The 14,326-nt window shown below is 35.2% G+C and overlaps 1 protein-coding gene across 4 annotated transcripts in view; it reads left to right on the forward strand.

Annotated features, from left to right (window-relative positions):
- NBEA (neurobeachin) overlaps positions 1 to 14,326 on the forward strand; it is a 627,505-nt gene that overhangs the window by 401,893 nt on the left and 211,286 nt on the right. For all 4 annotated transcript variants that reach the window (XM_030882520.2, XM_060287860.1, XM_060287861.1 and 1 more), the window contains one exon: positions 4,510 to 4,653. In XM_030882520.2, coding sequence (XP_030738380.2) covers positions 4,510 to 4,653 — 144 coding nt within the window. The remainder of the gene's footprint in view (positions 1 to 4,509; positions 4,654 to 14,326) is intronic.

A 14,326-nucleotide genomic window follows, 5' to 3' on the forward strand; every position in this document is an offset into this window, starting at 1 on the left:
CTATAGAATAATTCCTTAAACAGAAATAAACTACTTTATAGTATTTTTCTTTACATTAACTGTTTATGTGTATCAATAGAAAAAGACATGATGGGCAAATGAAATTTCTTTGCCTTAATTGCCCAGACTTTCCAGTTAGACATATTCTCTGAATATTATCAAGATAAGTTAATGTCTCCAATTTATCACTTCTATATTTTGACTTACCCTTGTTTAAAATAACAATATAATTTTAAATGATAATTAATAATTATTATTATAGTAGTAATAATGCTAGAGTATAATAACAGTACTAAAAACAGAAACATCATTTTCTCGTTACTTCACTTTTAAAATATACTTTGTTTCACGTGGATCCTTATTATTAAGAGAAATATTACAAAAGAGGAGCTTCATTTAAGTTCATGTAATGCAGTATTCTATATTAGATGGCATTTTCACATACAGAGCTTTAAGCATATTTACTTACTAAGGAATCTAATGTGTATAGGATGTTTTCCTGTATTTGTTATTTGTAACATGATGTGGAAAATAAGTGTAATTTTTGGATTTGGCTTCATTAATCTATAATTTGGTGGAATTTTTTATTCTGAAACCTTTCAAATTTTATGGCATTTTAATGTTTTCTTAGAAAATAAGGGTGTATGTCCAGCCTATCCAGCTTAACACATAATTCACATTTTCAAAGCTAAGGCATTCTGGTGGTTTGTGGTACTCGCTTGTTAATTTCCTGATGAATGGCTAAAGAGGCCAAGAAGTGCACTCAGTCTAACACGTCTTCTGAAGATAGATGATCTCAAATAAATTCTCTTCCCAATCAGATTTTGATTTGCTGGGTGTTAAACCAATTCTTTCTAAGGACAGTGTTTATAAGCCTTGTAATGAGACAGCCCTTTGAGACCTTACCTCTTTTTGCCTGTAATTTTGATAAATGAAAGTCTAATTCATAAAGGATATTGTGATTGAAAAGCACCTTTGGATCTCATACACTTTTATTTAGGTAAATGTTTGGTGCAGTATCATAAAAATCAGGAAGTTTACTGAGCTGCAAACTGATAGCACTTCAACAGGGACGATAAGTTCAGTGTGTTGGTAGGGATTAGTTTACTACTTATCTTTTGAAGACATAATTGTTTTACTGCTTTAAAACTAGAGGGGATAAAATTGAATGTACATTTCTCAAATATGATATACATTTGAGAGCTCACATTCCTTTGACTAAGATTGGAAGATTTTATTTTATATTTTTAATAACACAAGAGTAATGTAAAGCCTTTCTTTAAAAAGACAAAGCAGAATGCACACAGTTGTGATACAAGGAAGAACTTGCTTTATTAAGCTGACTCATGCATAAAGGGCTTTATTGACTATTTCATGTAAAGAACCAAGTTCCCTTTCATGTGAATTCATAGATTCTTCAATAAGCGCTCAACCTGAAAGCAATTCACCAAGAATCTCTGAGATATCCTGGAATCTTCAGATTAAGAGATATCCAGAGGTAACTAATATGTTTCAGGTTATTCATTTATTCAGTATTTATGAGGACTTGCTGTGTCCCAGGCAGCGTGCTAATAACTGGGATTACAAAGACAGAAGGATGTTTCTAGTCATCCAGGAAGGAGCTTCCAGGCTGTGGGGAGATAACAAGCACACAAACGATTATAATACATATAACTACTAGAGTAGCAGGATTTACGAAGCATAAGGGATGGGACTTCCCTGGCGGTCCAGTGGTTAAGACTCCGCACTTCCAACGCAGGGAACACAGGTTCGATCCCTGGTTGAGGTCTAAGATCCCACATGCCACGCTGCATGGCCAGAAAAAACAGCATGTGGGAGAGTGCGCACAAACCTGCCTTAAGAAATCAGAGTGGGGAACTCTGGGTGGGTAGACTTGAACTTCCGTTCAGCAGGTGTTCATGGCACACCTGCTGAGTACCAGGCGCTGAGGCTGTAGAATGAGGCTATAGCCCAGTGGAGAAGACATACACATAACAGATAGCACCCACTCAGTGTGGTTGAGTTCTGTGTAGACTATGAAAGTATGGATTGGTTAGGAAAGGCACCCGAAGGAGGTGAGTTTTGAAGGTTAAGTAAGAATTAGCCGAACAAAGGAGGAAGGGAGGGACATACCATATTGAGGGAATACTTTTAGCACAGGTAAAGAGGTCTGAGAAAACATGACACATTTCGGAAGCTGTAAATGGTCCAGTATTGCTCATGGGGGAGTAAGAAAAACTAAGACAAAACTGGTAATGAGAAGGTAAAAGGCCTTAATCAGTCATGCTAAGGCGTTTAGATTTGTATCCTAGAGTAGAAGCCTTGCACTGAGTGTTGTTGATTGGGAGGGGTTAACACACAATATTAAGCAGGAAAATATTCTCAACTTATTAGTGTTTAATAATAATACTCTGACAAAAGTATGGAGGGTGATGTGAATAAGGGAGCTATTAAGGCCTTCTAAACCAGAATGATAATGGCTTGAGATGGGTCGAGTCCGTCACCTTACAGAATGAATCCTGTGTCTGTGGCTTAATTAAGTGGGTAGATCAAAACAGGAGAAGGTGTAGAAGCAAAAGATAATTTGTTCAGTTAGGGAAACGTGGAACTAGGAATATCCAGCTGAAGATGCCTAGTAGAAATATGGCTATAAAGACCTCAGGAGAGATTTCTTGGTTATTAATCACTGGATTTGCCTCTTTGTTCTCAGATGATGCAAGCTCCAAGTTTCTCAAATTAAGTTACTACCCAAGAAGCAAACAATGTATAAAGATATCTGTCCCCAGAAGATTACTGTTGTGCGGGCTTTATATCACCAAGAATCCAAATGAAATTAAGATAAGGTTCTGGAGCATTCAGTAATCAATCCTCAAGCTTTTATTCCAGAAATAAGAATCATCTGTGGGCCAGTGAAAGAGGACTACACATATAAGCCATTTAATTCCCCTGACCTTCCATGTAGCATTGATCTGTATGTCTCTGAAGTATTTATTGAAAGATATATTTAACAATCTGTTACTTTATATTGTTAAGCTGTATTTAAACCATGCTCTCTAGAGGCTATTGTCCAGTAAGAGCTAGGATGACAGACGGTACCTCTCAGCCAGTGACACTCTACAGTGCTGTCATGACATGCAGTGTTCCTCGACATGTGTTTTTTACTCCTCTCTGGGCTACCTTTGTGTCGATTTGTTAATGTTTTAGCAAACAGAATTGGCTCTGAGTCACTAACAAAAAGAAATGTGAAAGCTGCAAAGAAAGAAGCTAACAGTCTGGTTTACAATGCAAGTTTTACCACAGCTAGATGCACGTCCAAGAAAATGGTAGAGCAAATATCCACAGGCAATAAGGGACTGTTGGAAGTCCTGTACTGGGCCTAGGAGAATTGACCGGAAGTATTCATTGTTCACTGGAGAGGATTTTGGCCAAAGGCATGACAAGATTTGCAGAGTAATTGCATGTGTACACAATACCATAACATCCCCTAAACTATGACACAAAAATACTGTGTAGCAGTGATTTATTAGGCTCACATATTCAGGAATATATCCACTATACCAAATGAAATGTGAAGGTGTTTCTCTAGTTAATGCTGCTCCTTGAAGCCTATATCCTAATACTAAAGCTAGAACACAGTAAGTTACACCATTATCTTCCAGGTTGAATTCCAACTTCAAGTGACATGAAATAAAGGTATTTCTTAGCTGTATACATATAATTTACTTGTAGCTCAGATAATTTCAGATTCAATGGCACCTGCCAAAGCAGATGTTTGAATGCAAATATTGAAATATTTGTTAAGCAGTCAAATCCATGAGAGATTTAATTGTGTTGTAATTCCTAACCTGCGCCTTGATTAACAAATTAGTGCTAGGTCAACTCTTGCTATATTTCAATTTTTCTATTTTTTGTGTGTTTGAATTTTGGCATTTTGTACTATTTTTTATATCAAAATAAGGATATCACTTTAGAAAACCATCATTTATTTCATCCATTGCTAAGGAAATAGCTGTTTTGATGTACATTATACATCTACATCATTCCTTACTCTGCCTTTCTGTAGCTTCCTAGTAACAATCATTTCTCCCTTCAGATGTGAATGCTTTCTTCATACTTACCTACTTTAAAAAATGATCTGATCAGTTGATTATCTAATTCACACTGAAGTATAATTGTGTAAAAGTGTTTAATTTTATGGATCAGAAAACCAGGTTTGTGGTGAAGTACAGATTTTTGGTAGAAAGTGCAGTGATCTTAGAGTCCCAAGTCCTAGGTTCCCCAACAAGGCATGTAGCTTTCTCAGCCTGTTCCTCATCTGCAACATAAGAGCAGGTGATTACACCCCTTGCCTTTCTCGTGGAGTTACTTAGGCCAAACAAGATAAAGAAGGTAAAAATCTTCTATAATTGAAAGTAGTATGTAAATGCAGCATATATTTATAAGAAAGTAATGGATTTATAAGAAAGTAAATCACAATGACCTAAATTATTATGTTTTGGTTGTGATTAGGCACTGAAGAAGATGTAGTAAAGTCTAAGAAAACATTCCGGAGTCAAGCAATAGTGAATCAGAATGCAGAGACAGAGCTTATGCTGGAAGGAGATGACGATGCAGTCAGTCTGCTCCAAGAGAAGGAAATCGACAATCTTGCAGGTAAATTTTTAAATATTTTTTTATTTGTTGTAAGTAATAAATGCACACAAAGTTATTGAATTTAAAATCTATCTCCTGATGAATAAGCTAGAGCCAGTGGTTGGAGCAATACTCAATCATGTGAATGCTAATAATTTATCTCATTTCTAGTATTGAAAAGAGGAAAATACATATCAAACTAACGATAAATGAATAGCATCTACTTTCTGTGTAGTGAAGAGCAACTTTTAATATAGGAGAAATAATGGATAGCATAAACTGTTCCCATCTAACTGCCTAAATAATTGGGGGGCTGGCGGGGGGAACGGGATGGTAGACTTCACATACGACTAACATGCTAACAGCTGTGAAAAATAGCCACTTCGGGCAGGTGACCATTGAAATAGCCATTTCCTTCCTGCTGTCACTCTTGGGAATGTCCCTCCCCATCTCTCTTTTTTTTCCTCTCTCCCCGCATGGCTAATCCCCACTACTAGGAGACATACTTTCACCTGCCCACCCTCAGTTTTCACTTTGTCCTGGTGCTCGTCTAAGGTCAGTTCAGAACAGCATCTACAATGGCCCAGTGGACTGTATATACCTTAGTGTTGGCATATAACCATTTTTGGTTTTTAAACCACTTTTGAGAATCTGGTGAAAGCAGATTGTTTCATGAAGGTACACAGACAATCTTGTACACAGTATCAGAGGGTTCACTGACCCCTGGAATCCAGTCTGTGGAATCATATCCTAGATCTCAGGCTAAAAACTCCTGCTTTAGAGTCTCAAAAGTGGTTGAATCTTACCTCTATTCTATATTTTCACCCCATACAACATTGGAGTGGCAGATGACAATAGAGAAGTGGACTTACATTCATCATTATGTTTACAAAATAGCGCTCCTGTTTCCAGAACTGAGCTGAAAATTACCTGGCATGCATTAGGAAAGTCTCCAACAATATTTCTGCCAGTTAGAAATCTCTCACTTTTACCAAAGAGAAGATGTTAATTGTAAACTGGAGAGGAACGTTATTCTTCCTCTTTTAGAAAATGTTTAATAAGGTTATTCTAACACCAGCTCCTGGATATGCCTATGTTATTAGCAATTCTGTATCATGAAAACGATTTTTCCTATTTAAAACTAATCTTAAGTCCATGAACAAATGTTTACCTTGAATTTCTGAGGAAATGTTCAAGTTAGTATTGTTGTTTTTGTGGGATTTTTTAGTAGTTCAGAGATTTTTATCTGAGGCCACTTGGCAATTTAAGCAAATGAAGTCCATTATTTCTTTTTGCCACAGATTGTTTTCTCATTTTCTGGTCTTATTCTTGATCCTAAAGAACTAGAGAAAATTCACAAACACGATTTCTGACCTTTTGAAGTAATTTGTTGCCTTTCCTCATTCACATATCCTCACAGATATGTTCAATAATTATACAGTTTAGTTTAGCATCTCTGGTCTTTAGTTCCCACTAAAGGTAATTAGTTGATACAAATTTGGCTAGTACCTTGAAGTTTATTATGATGAGATATGCTCACTAATACCAGAAACAAAATCTGGTAATGATTAATGACTCCTTTATATTTCTCTCTTTTAATGGTAGCTTGAGTAATTATTAATATTAATTTATGCTTATAAACAAAATTCTCAAAATAACATTAAGTTAAAATATGTAAAGAGCAATGAAAGCAGGCTTGAAATAAACTGTTTAAAAATCGAATCTTAGCCAACGGTCTCTATCAATACTCCTACAACTTCTGTCTTTTAAACAGATTTTTCTTTGAGCAGATTTGCTCTTTTCCCTATCCACCAAATCCTAACTCATACTCTTTCTGTGGAATCCTCGTGTCTGAAAAATCTTATAAACTGTCCTAAAATATTGATCTTCTACTTAGTCTACAGTGTTCATGTTTAAATCAGCAGTGCACAAATGTGACCCTGAACTTTGAATGCAGTAGAAAAGAAGTAGGGGATAGATATTTTGTGAAGGGAGAAGTAACAGTCACAGAAATAGTCTGTATAATATATAGGTGTCTAACGTTATGCTGAAGCCTACTTACTAATCTGGACTGCCATGATAGTGACAATGTCACATAAAAATAATTTTGGGGCTTCCCTGGTGGCGCAGTGGTTGAGAGTCCGCCTGCCGATGCGGGGGACGCGGGTTCATGCCCCGGTCTGGGAGGATCCCACATGCCGCAGAGCGGCTGGGCCCGTGAGCCATGGCCGCTGGGCCTGCGCGTCCGGAGCCTGTGCTCCGCGTCAGGAGAGGCCACGGCAGTGGGAGGCCCGCATACTGCAAAATAATAATAATAATAATAATAATTTTGGAAGTTAATTATGAACCAGTATTCTTAGGTTTTAAAAAAAATCAGCTATAAGTTTTAAACCACATAAATACATAACTTTTTTGTTGCTCTAACAAATTCTTATCCAAATAATTGTTATCTCTGTCTCAGAAGTCAAAATTTGCTAAATAATAATGTCTTTCTTAGGATCAGTTTCTGTTTATAAAAAGAAAAAAAAGAGGAAGTATAGCCAGCATGTCTTGCTAGGAACCAGGTGGTGTTTGAAGGGCTTCATGTGCAATAACCTATTTAATAGTCACAACAATCCTGAGAGGTAGATACAATTATTATTACCTTAATTTTACAAATGAGGTTATAGAGGTCAAGACAAATTTAAGTAGCTTGCATAAGGTTAACAAGTGTATAAAATAATGTATTTCCTTAAAAATATGTAGTATATGGCACAAACTAAAATACACAAAATAGTGTCTTTAAATAAATATGTAGATATACTTAGAAGTTTATGAATAAGCATAATAATTCATTTTAGTTTTATATATGTGTTCCCCAAAATCATCTAGTAAGTTAAAAAAATCTGACAGGGTATTTTCAGCACAACTGTATTTAAACATTGACCCTTTCTCATGTTTTCCCCATTTTCCTTGGAATTTTCTAGTTTTAATAAAGATACGATGTCTGCAAAGTTCTACAGTTTTAAGTGTCATACAATTTTCTGTTTCACTTTTAGTTCCCTTTCTTCCCAAGCTGTTCATCTCAAGAGGCAAGTTAAATATGTGTGACTAGTAATTACTCAATTTATTATGTATTGTTGCAAATGGCTAATATGATTATAATATAGAACTATGCCAATCAATTATTACATTAATAACACCTAACTTAATTTATTTTAATTGCTTTTTTAGTTTGTAGAGATTGACCAAAGTGAATTAGCACCTAAGATTTCATATGTAATTAAAAATTTCAACTTACTAATTATATTGTTACTTAAAACATTGAAATTAATTTGTGTAATTCAACTGATTTTAATCTAAAATCTCAATTATTTATTTTAATTTGAAATTTAGCTTGGCAGGTTATTTCTTCAAGTAATTATTGAGTAACTAAAATTTAAAATTAACTCAAATTTGTGTGAATTGACAAGTGAATGATTTAATTCAATTGATAGAAAGGCTTGTCTCCCACTAATAGAATATATTTAATTTCTTTTAGAGTAGTAGTTCTGTCACATATGCGGGTAACAATAGAAATATTTTACATAATAGAATTAGAATTCATACGGATTCCTTTATTGTTACTTCCAAATGTTAGTAATTTTGCTAATTTAGAGAATTCTGAGTTAATGTTAATGATGATGGCCCTTCATGCTTTATCAGTTCTGTAAGTTGTTAAAAATGTTTTGTTTATGTATATGTAAGCTGTTATTACCAACAATCCACCCATGTATTTAATGTCAAATAACTTAAACGATTTTCTACAAGCCCACACCGCCAATGTCCAGACTTCTCTTTTTACCTGAAATATCCTTCACACATCTCTAATCTACACCCTCCCTTATCTTCTCCTATCAAAATCTCTACCCTTTTTTATACCTATTTAAATAAAATACTTTGTGAAATATTCACTAGCCAGCCTTATCACCCCATAACTTTTTTTTTTTTTTTTTTATTGTGATACACGGGCCTCTCACTGTTGTGGCCTCTCCCGTTGCGGAGCACAGGCTCTGGACGCGCAGGCTCAGCGGCCATGGCTCACGGGCCTAGCCGCTCCGCGGCATGTGGGATCTTCCCGGACTGGGGCACAAACCCGTGTCCCCTGCATCAGCAGGCGGACTCTCAACCAGTGCGCCACCAGGGAAGCCCCCCATAACATTTTTTGACAACAACTTTATTGAGATACAATTCACATACCATACAATTGACCCATTTAAAGTGCACAATGATTTTAATGATTTTTGTATATTCACAGTTATGCAACCATTGCCGCAATTTTAGCACGTTTCATCACCTCAAAAAGGAATCTCATATTCTTTGGCTATTCCCCCCAACTTTCCCATTCTTCCTCCACAGCCCTAGAGGACCACTAATCTACTTTCTGTCTCCATAGATTTGCCTATTCTGGACATTTCATATCAGTGGAATCATATAATATGCAGTCTTTTGTGACTGGCTTCTTTTAGTTAGCATGATGTTTTCAAGGTTCATCCATGTCATAACATGTATATCTTTTTTATGACAAATAATATTCCACTGTGTGAATGTACCACATTATCCATTCTTTGTCATTTATCCATTCAAATGTTGATGGACATTTGGTTCGTTTCCACTTTTTGGCTGTTATAACTAACAATACTGCTATGAACTTTTATTTACAACATTTTATTTGAACATAAGTTTTTTCTCTTGAGTATGTGCCTAGGCATGGAATTGCTGGGTCAAATAATTACTCTATTTTTAACTTTTTGAGGAACTGCTAGGCTGTTTTCCAAAGTGGCTTCATTATTTTAATTGCCATCAGCAGTGTGGGAGGGTCCAGTTTCTCCACATTCTTCCCAATGCTGGTTATTATCTATCTTTTTTATTATAACTGCCCCCCAAATTTTGATTATATTAATCTTAAGACACTTATTACATAAAGCGTTGTTTTGTAGATGCTGTTCTATATGTTTTATCCCTCCTTTTAGACTGTAAATTTCTTAAGGCTATCAACCATATCCCATGTACCTTTGAACCATGAAGAAATGTAACAACATTACTTGCCCTTAAAATGTTCCCATTGAAAAAGTTTCATTATAGGTAAACTGGAGAGCTGAGATAATTATCTAGTTAATTTATACCAGAACAAAGAGACAAAACTTTTGAGCTCTTGAAATTAAGTATTTGGGAGCTTGAATTATCAGATCATATGTTCATACTAATTAAATCATTCAAATAATGACTCAGTTCATTACTTGTCTTTTCTAGTGTATGAACATCTAAAGTTAAGCTAATCTTGGTTCCATCCCAGTTTCTACTAATTATGTCATTTTAACTAAATGTCTCTTAAGGTCCCCATTTTTAACATCAAGATACCACTGTGACTCTTAATCAAAAAAATAATAACTCTCTCTATCACATGGAAAAGATGTCCTATAACCAATGGACTATAATGTTATTTTGAATATTTTAAAAAGAATAATTAGTATAGGGAACTAGCAACATGGGGAAGAAGTGTTAGAGTGTAAGTGTTGGATTTTTTGTGGGGGTGGGTTTCAAAATGGTAGATTTACAATCCTTTACACACACACACACATACACACACGCACACACACATACACACACACACACACACACACACGCATACATACTCTAATCAAAGTCAAGAATCCGAAACTTAGAAGAAATGCGTTATGTGAATTTAAGAATGAGAAAAATATAGAAATAAGGGAGGTCTACTAAGAGAAATAGAATGTGGTCAGTGGGAGGTTCTCCTAAATGACAATCACTTTCCCCACGTGACTCACCTTTGAAGCTCATCACAGTTCCCATGCACTTTCACTGATGTTTAGAGGGCAGTAGCTGTTCAGACTGTTTTTCTTATTGTTAACCAGTCAAATCTTTGCATTTCGTACAATCTCTGTTCTACCAATTCAAACTAAAAGCAGGTATCAAATGATAGGGACGGAGGAGGAAACTGTTGCTTAGAATTTTTTTAAATTATGAAAGTTTCAGGCATACAACGTTATAATTCAACATCTGTATAAATACAAAGTGATCACCTTCACAATTCTAATTACCATCCATCACTGTACAGTTGGCCCCCTGCACTTATTTACTTAGAACTTTTTTAAGGTTGACCATTCCTACCTCCCTAAATCTCTATTTGACTGCATTTCACATACTCATTTACTTACTCAGTAACAGTTTTTGAATACTTAGTGACTATGTAGAACTCTGGGGTTCGGAGACTGATAGGAAAAAAAAAGTCAGCAGGAGAATCAGTTCTGCTACCCCTACTCAGCAACTCAAATAACCAGGAATTATGGTATAGAATATGCGTACCCTAATAAGTGAAAGTAGACAATTAAGATGATCAGATAGATAATTTAGGCCTTTAAATGTTCTAACTTGAAATATTCATCTACCAGAGGCAAACTTGCTTATTTAAGGAGTGAATGTTACCTAAAAACTGAGCTAATAAGAAAGGAAGATAAAAGCAAAGTATAGGGCATACAAGAAGGAAGAACTCAAAGAGTCTAGAAAATTATAATAATAAAATGAAAGGAACAACAGAATTCTAAAAACTAAGAGTTTTTCAGGGAAATGTGTTATTTAAAGAATAAAAAGGAATATAAGCCGAAAGCACAGAAAAAAATTACTATAATTGTTTAATGGAATAAGAATATAAATACTATAGATGAGAACAAGGTCAGTTGTTTCATAGATGCAGATAAATTCTGACTCAGATCATGTCAGCTTGAGTCAGGCCTAACTATTCCACACAGTCCAATTCTAATATGATTAATGAAGATTCTTTTCCTGAAAAAACTAGTATTTTAAAAAAATTCCTTAAAAGTTACACTTAAGATGTTTTAATTACAAAGTCTAACTAGACTGGAATCAACCTGATAATTTGTATTTAGGGGAAAATATCTTTTAAACATTCTGGATTCTCTGAAATGCATTTTGCTCAGGATTTTCCCCTTAATTTTTAAACCCAAATGTGTTTTAAGGGAAATTTAATCCATATGTCCCTGACTCACTCACACTTAACTCATCAAAATGTTGTTTAGTAAAAGCTGTTTGATGTTGAAAAAGCCTTATGAGTCTTTATAAGTCTTTTTTGTCTCTCTTTGAATTAGGAAGTTGCTTTGCAGTCATAAATAGTATACCCAAAGGGTTCGTGTTCAGCTTCAAACAGAATTCGCAAAGCTCTTAGAGACAACATTAGCACATGCCCATTTCTTACAAAAGCTAAAATACTTAAACTTCTAAGTTAATTTTTTAATTCAGCTGAAAAGTTGTGAAAATCAGTAAAAGCTTCACCTTGAATATCTAGCCTTCTTAGCCTTCATTATTTTTACAATGTCTACAAGGCCATTTTAGAGTCTGCAAATACTTTACTGTATCCATCTTTCTGTATCTCCAAAAATGCATGTCCTCTCCAACCATGGATTCTGTAGTCTATAAAAACACTTTTAAGGTACTTTTAAGTGTAACAACATCCCACTAACCAAACTTTGTAAATTTAAAATATAATAAAAGGACATAATTCAACTACGTTCGTTAGACATCAACCATGATTCTGCTTATATATAATGTTCTTACATCTTTTTTTTATTTTAAGAATAAGCCATTCTTTGTTATGCTGCAAATCTTTCACAAACCACAGTGATGAGGTCTGTTCTTTCTAATACAGTGTTCTAGTTGAAACCGGTTTTTATTTTTTACTGTTTTCTCTGTATGGAGAGTTTCCCACAAAGTAATCCCTCTACAGATTTATAGTTATATTTACTACCAACCTGAAAAGTAGTGGCAATGAACAACTCAACTCACTTATCAATAGACCATCTCTCTCCTATATGTAGGCAGCTAATATTTCAAATGTCATGTTTTTTAAAGAGGATATGATGAGGATATTATTCACCTGTTGAAAACATGTGGGTCACCACATTTGTCACACTTGGAGGGGAAAAAAAGTGTGAGATAACAAAACTGTTCCTAATGCCGAACTCTGGCTGTTAGCAATGTGGAGAAGAGGAAGAGGTGAGGTTTCATCACTGCCTCACCTCTGAGTGCTCTGCCCTCCCTCTGAAAGACTTTGGCACTAATTCGCAAACAGGTAGAAAACTGATTTTGCCACTACATTTAGAGCAGTGCCATACAAAAAGACAAATTAGTCTCTCTGCATCCTGAAAATATTTTATTTATTTAATTATTTTGTTTCGATGACTTAGTGCTATGGAGCCAGAGCAACAGCCTGCAAGAGTACCTCAACATAAACAGTCAGCACTAAGGACAAGTTTTACATGGAAATCCATTTATAAGTAGTTGTTCCAGTAGCATCTGCTCCATCAGATCAATCATCAGTCCAATAAATATAAATCTAGAACAACTTTTTATCAGCAAAAAAGAAGAGAAAGTCAGCCTCAGTTTGCTGGCTAAATATTGTTAAATATCTTCTTTCCAGATAAAATGTTTAGGCAGTTTTATTGATCAGAAGATGACAGATAGTAATGTTTTATGTGTTTTTTCCTCAAAGTTCTGTTGAATTTTTCCTTCACTTTAAGTCACTAACAGATGAAACAGCTAAATACAGTTGTAGTGCTATTTCAGTTCAATTTGTATCTAAAACAGGAATGTTAAGAACCAAATATCACAGAAAACTTTCTTTAAAAATAAATCTTGCATCTAAGATTGGGTTGTATGGATGAGTCTTCATTCACCAGCAAGCTTTTGGGGTGCGGGGGTGGGTGGAATGAGCTAGTTAAAGTAGTAAAGAGTAAATGTGGATGGGCAAATGATGCTGGCAGATAACTTTACAACTCTATGAATTAGGTATTATACTTCATTCTAAGATGTGGAAACTTAGGGTCAGACGTTGGGGTATTTATTTATGATCATATAACAAATATCAATACATGAGCCAAGAAGTGAGCCCACTTTTCCTTCTCCGAAAGCCCTTGTTCATTCTACTACATCAGTGCTTTATTTTGGGTTTTATTTTTAAATCCTGAATTATAACCCATTGATGTGTTAGCAAATCAATTACTTGGACTATTACCAGCATTATCTGTAAAGGAAATAAAATGCAAAGAAAAGATTCAAATAGAAAATGTCAAAATTCATCGCACACAATAAAGATAAGAGCTGGAAGGACCTGTTGGGTCCTTATTCTCTGTTTCCAGATCCCAGCTTGACTCAGGTTGGATGTGGTTATCCAAACAAAACACATATGAAATATTGAATATCTACTGTGCACAAGACATTACGCTGGGTGCTTGGAGCAAAAAGACACATATGATTAAAGTTCCTGCTTTCAAGGAGTTTACAGTGAAGAGGGAGGACAGATAATGAAAAGAAAAAAAAAAAAAATCCTACATCTACAAAGGAAGCCATGATAACACAAAACAGGTTCCTTGACCGCCATGTGGATTCTGTATGGGTATTCCTTTTAGTTAATCATAAGTAAAAGATTTGGAGTTGTTACAGACGACATGTAAACATAGTATGCTAAACTACCACCTTCTCTGTGAAACTACAGTAGGTCTAAATTATTCGGGTAGAAGTATGAGGCAGAAATCTCTGAAGGTTACTGGGGTGGGAGGCATTTTGTGCCATGAGGTACCTGTATTTTATCCTAAAGGCTACAGTGAGACAATGAACGACTTCTAAGCATGAAAAGATC

This window comes from Globicephala melas, chromosome 18 (assembly GCF_963455315.2).
Source record: "Globicephala melas chromosome 18, mGloMel1.2, whole genome shotgun sequence".
Classification (NCBI taxonomy): domain Eukaryota; kingdom Metazoa; phylum Chordata; class Mammalia; order Artiodactyla; family Delphinidae; genus Globicephala; species Globicephala melas.